This window comes from Octopus bimaculoides, chromosome 25 (assembly GCF_001194135.2).
Source record: "Octopus bimaculoides isolate UCB-OBI-ISO-001 chromosome 25, ASM119413v2, whole genome shotgun sequence".
NCBI lineage: Eukaryota > Metazoa > Mollusca > Cephalopoda > Octopoda > Octopodidae > Octopus > Octopus bimaculoides.
Genome location: NC_069005.1, coordinates 25,931,383 through 25,935,931, shown reverse-complemented (window position 1 = coordinate 25,935,931; position 4,549 = coordinate 25,931,383). Strand labels below are relative to the sequence as shown.

Below are 4,549 nucleotides of genomic sequence, written 5' to 3'. Positions count from 1 at the left end.
GAACAAAATAACTTAAAATATTATAATATATTTAATATATTAATAAACAAAATCCTGCACTTTTATAAAGTTTATTCCAATCAGCATTTTATTGGTGTTCTTTTATATTCGAAGCTTGCTTGATTGATAAAATGAAGGACACGGTCGAACGACCTCGGCGGTATCTGAACTCAAACAGTCAAGTCGTTTGGATCATGCAGAGAATCAATCCCCGCTGCTCTCATTAGCCTTGCCCTAAATAACAAACAAGGCGAGTGAGCTTCGACGCAATCGCTCGATCCGCTAGAAATAGCAATCAAATTACACTATTCTCATTAAAAAAAAAAAAAAGGTCAGTCACTGATATACAATAAGTCGGGATGATCATAAATGCATTATCTCCGATGATAAGGTCTGCTGGATGATGGTTTATTTTGGGACTAAACAATAAAGACCATAGCCTCGTTGATTAACGAAATCGATTTTCCCGTGTGACCGTTTATAGTGAATTTTACGCCGTTTTGATATTAACAAACCTGAATATTGCGTGGGACCCTTCCTTCCCAGCTGTAATAATGATCGTACACACGCACACATTTTTAATTTGGGGCTTAGAACACGTTTACAGAAATAATAATTTTAAAAAATCAAGAAGCATCCCTAATGTTTTCTGATTTTTGTTTTTGTAATTGATTTCCAAACGAATTTAATACTGCCATTCAGTAATAATGAATTATTTTGAAATATTAGTTAAAAGACAAGAATAAGAAACAACAACGAGGCCCCTTTGACCTTTAAAGTGTCGACTTTAAGGTCATTTCGTTTAGCTGCGTAAAAAAGATGCTAGTTTTAATAAATCTTGAAATTAGCGACCCTAAACATTCTTTAAATATTAAATCTGCATCATTTTTTATTGCTTTCGAGTAATTATCTTTCAAGAATTGATTGTGCTAGTGATACACGGTTCTATAGCACGTGTCCAAGAATATGACCAAAATGCCGGTTAGGTAATGTTCTACGAAGAAATGCCATGATTTACCATACTTTACCAAACACGCTATTATTGTTGTTGTTGTATCGCTCCAGATCAGCGAACTTATACACAAACCATTCCAGCCGTGACCTTCACGTCTTCATTCAAACAAACATACATTGTAAATGTAGGATTTTCAGTGTGTGTGTGGGTGTGGAAATTTTGGCTGCTATTTCTAACCGTTTGAGTTACTACATAAATGCTCCCGCGTTAGCTTGATAAACACAGAATATAAGTTATGCATAAGCCGGTTGATTATATATATATATGTGTGTGTGTTTTCTTTAAAATAAGGATACTTACAGTTTGTGTTCGCTGAAATCGGGTGGCAATAGAAACTTCATTTGAGAATCTGTTCCATTCTGCGAATGGATTTCTGTTATAATTTCCGTTTTGTTTTTGACTTTTCTCATTGCTGCTACTATGTCTTCTACTCGAATTTCATTCATATTTTGGATGCCTTAGCAGTGATTCCCAACGTAGGACATATGCCCTACCGGTAGGGCCTGGGAAAATTATGGTGGGACGTGGGATCCCTTTTTTTTTCTTTTTTTCAATGGGACATGTAATAGTGACTTTTTTTTTTAGTATTGTACTTTTTTGTACTCAGTACGTAATGAAAGAGTTACCAGTAGATTCTTTCGTATTAAATAATTGTGATAAAATATTAAGAATAAAGTTGTTGTTTTTTTTTTCCAGTCACCGGTGGGGTATACATTTTTCTGGGAAGTTATAGTGGAGCCGGGGGGAAATAGGTTGGGAAACACTGCCTTATAGGAATATATTAGTGTTTTGTGAACAGCTTTTCTCTCTCGTTGTTAGATCTTTATGGGAAATACCGTACGCAATCTTATTGTCCACGTTCGTTATATATTTGTTAATCTCTCTCAATTTTCATCTGACTGTTCACCGATTATTGTTGTTTACCTTCTGGGTCAACTTAGACGTTTAACGATAGAATGTTCCAACTACGGGCATTTCGTATTGTTTTCAGATTTTGTATATCTGAACCAGATGGCTGCACCAGGCTCCAATCTGATCTGGCAGAGTTTCTACAACTGGATGCCCTTCCTAACGCCAACCACTCCGAGAGTGTAGTGGGTGCTTTTACGTGCCACCGGCACGAGGGCCAGTCAGGTAACGGTCACGCTCAAATGACGTTTTTTACGTGCCACCTGCACAGGAGCCAGTCCAGCGGCACTGGCAACGAGTTCGCTCTAATGTTTTTCGACGTGCCAGTAAGGCGACCTCTTTTCCATGTTGACACGGGTTGGACAGCTTGACAGGAACTGGCAAGGCCAGGAGCCACCCCAGGTTCCATAGTCTGTTTTTGGCTTGGTTTCTATGGCTGGATGCTCTTCCTAATGTGAACCACTTTACTGGGCGCTTTTATGAGGCACCACCACCCACATCAATGCTTTTTACGTGGCACCTTGGTTTTAGGATCTCAATTCTGTTGTGGTGGGCAGGTCTTCTCGAGTACAACAATGCACCACATATCTCAGTTCTCTATCATCTCTTTCATAAGGTTCGGCATTTTGAGATCGGCCTTCAATGCTTCATCCCATGTCTTTCTGGGTCTCCCTCTTCCACAGCTTCCCTCCACTTCCTGCCAGATTATATAAATGACAAGGGAACTAGTAATTATGCAATGCACTTCATTAGCTTACAGTTGTTTCTGCTATTAAATGCAATGCACTCATAGTTCTTTTTCGTTTGGTCTTTTACAGAATGACTAGTGCCTGCCAGAAGAAATGCATTCCACCACGATACAAAGATGCCGAACTAAACAAAGGTGAAGCAGTTTGTTTAGATCGATGTGTGGCCAAGTACCTCGATGTTCATGACAGAATTGGTAAAAAACTCACAGCTATTTCACAACAAGATGAAGCTGCCATGAAAAAGTTACAATCACAAATTCAGAACCAACAACCAACTTAAAACTTAATAAACGATTAGACTTTAAAAAAAATATTGGGGCTTTTTTTTTTTTTAATTAATATTTAATTATGTTGGGTTTCATTGATTTTTTTAAAATATCAAATAAAAAAAAAATAGAAAAAATATATATGAATTATAGGGAATGAAATATTTTTCTTGATTCTTTTTTCTCTGTTTATATTTATATTTATATATATATATATATATATTATATGTTCAAATGCCCCATTCTGAAATAAAAGACAGGATGGTCCCAGCTAAAATACCTTTAGTGAATAGGTTTACTGAATCAAAATTCACTAGGTGCAGGAGTGGCTGTGTGGTAAGTAGCTTTCTTACCAACCACATGGTTCCAGTTCAGTCCCACTACGTGGCACTTTGGGCAAGTGTCTTCTGCTATAGCCTCAGGCCGACCAAAGCCTTGTTAGTGGATTTGGTAGGCAGAAATTGGAAGAAGCTTGTCATATATGTGTGTGTGTGTGTTTGTCCCCTCCCCAACATCGCTAGACATACGATGCCAGCATGTTCATGTCCCTGTAACTTAGCGGTTCAGCAGTAAGAGACTGATAAGAATAAGAACTAGGCTTACAAAGAATAAGTCCTGGGGTTGATTTGCTCAACTAAAAGGTGGTGCTCCAGCATGACCGCAGTCAAATGAATGAAATAAGTATAAGAATAAGAGCGAAACAACAATTTTGCAAATATCAAAAAAAATATTTTCCAACAAGAAAATTATAAAACACAAAAAAAACAAAATTAAAAAATAAGCATTTTTATTTTATTTTTTCCATTTTTCAAAATATATATTTACAAAAAGCACTTTCCCCCCCCCCCCAATTCTTTGACAACTGTATCTTGTCACACATCTCAGAAAAAGTCTGAAGCTGACATTCTTTCTGGAAGATTTAACAAGTTGTCAGTCAACGACGGAGAGTCTGCAACACCATGACCAACGCTATGTTTCTCTGAATCAGTTGGTGTCTTGGCTTGTTGGTGATACTGGTCAACGTCTTGGACATGACCGGGAGTGCTCGATCTGCTGCTTGTGCTCCTGAAGGAACTGCTACCTGGGCTTTGCATGTCAGGACTGAGGAAAGGGGACTTGTGCCTGCGTAATGGACTGGGGCTGTAGCTGGCCCTTAATGCCTTGTCAGTGTTATTCTTGATGCGTAGGCTGGAGTTAGCAAGTCGCTGTGCCGCTGGAGACATGCTATTTAGTTTATCGGTGCCACTCATACCAAAGCATGGCGACAAGGACGCTGGACTGCAGAAAATACAAAGAAAGAAAATACAGATACAATATATACATATATATACATACACACAATATATACACACACACCGTCCAGCTTCCTTCCGGTTCGTTGCTTCACAGCGTTCAATATACATATAATTTTTCACGTCTGGCCGTATAGCCTTTTCCGTTTGTTTTCTGTCCGCCACTACATTCCTCCGTGGTACAAATTTAATTTGTGGGTACAAATTTAGTTTGTGGTCCGTGGGAAGAGCCATTTTAACGATGTGTCCTGCTCTAACTCTTCGCAACGCCTGTGTTAGAATGGTGGTAGCTGATGAAGGAAAATGTTCTCTATGTGG

General features: G+C 38.4%; 3 protein-coding genes across 3 annotated transcripts in view; 1 reads left to right on the top strand and 2 right to left on the bottom strand.

Moving 5' to 3' along the window:
* LOC106878838 (protein furry) overlaps positions 1–1,536 on the bottom strand; it is a gene marked incomplete at its 3' end in the record, with an annotated part of 29,017 nt that extends 27,481 nt beyond the window's left edge. Inside the window, exon 1 of the mRNA XM_014928178.2 lies at positions 1,316–1,536. The remainder of the gene's footprint in view (positions 1–1,315) is intronic.
* The window catches only part of LOC106878841 (mitochondrial import inner membrane translocase subunit Tim10-B), a 5,766-nt gene extending 2,665 nt beyond the window's left edge, over positions 1–3,101 (top strand). Inside the window, exon 2 of the mRNA XM_014928182.2 lies at positions 2,743–3,101. Coding sequence (XP_014783668.1) covers positions 2,743–2,953 — 211 coding nt within the window. The 3' untranslated portion in view covers positions 2,954–3,101. The remainder of the gene's footprint in view (positions 1–2,742) is intronic.
* A 608-nt stretch (positions 3,102–3,709) lies between these two features.
* LOC106878840 (splicing factor ESS-2 homolog) overlaps positions 3,710–4,549 on the bottom strand; it is an 11,737-nt gene continuing 10,897 nt past the window's right edge. The window contains exon 8 of the mRNA XM_014928180.2: positions 3,710–4,217. Within this exon, the coding sequence (XP_014783666.1) occupies positions 3,821–4,217 (397 nt within the window). The 3' untranslated portion in view covers positions 3,710–3,820. The remainder of the gene's footprint in view (positions 4,218–4,549) is intronic.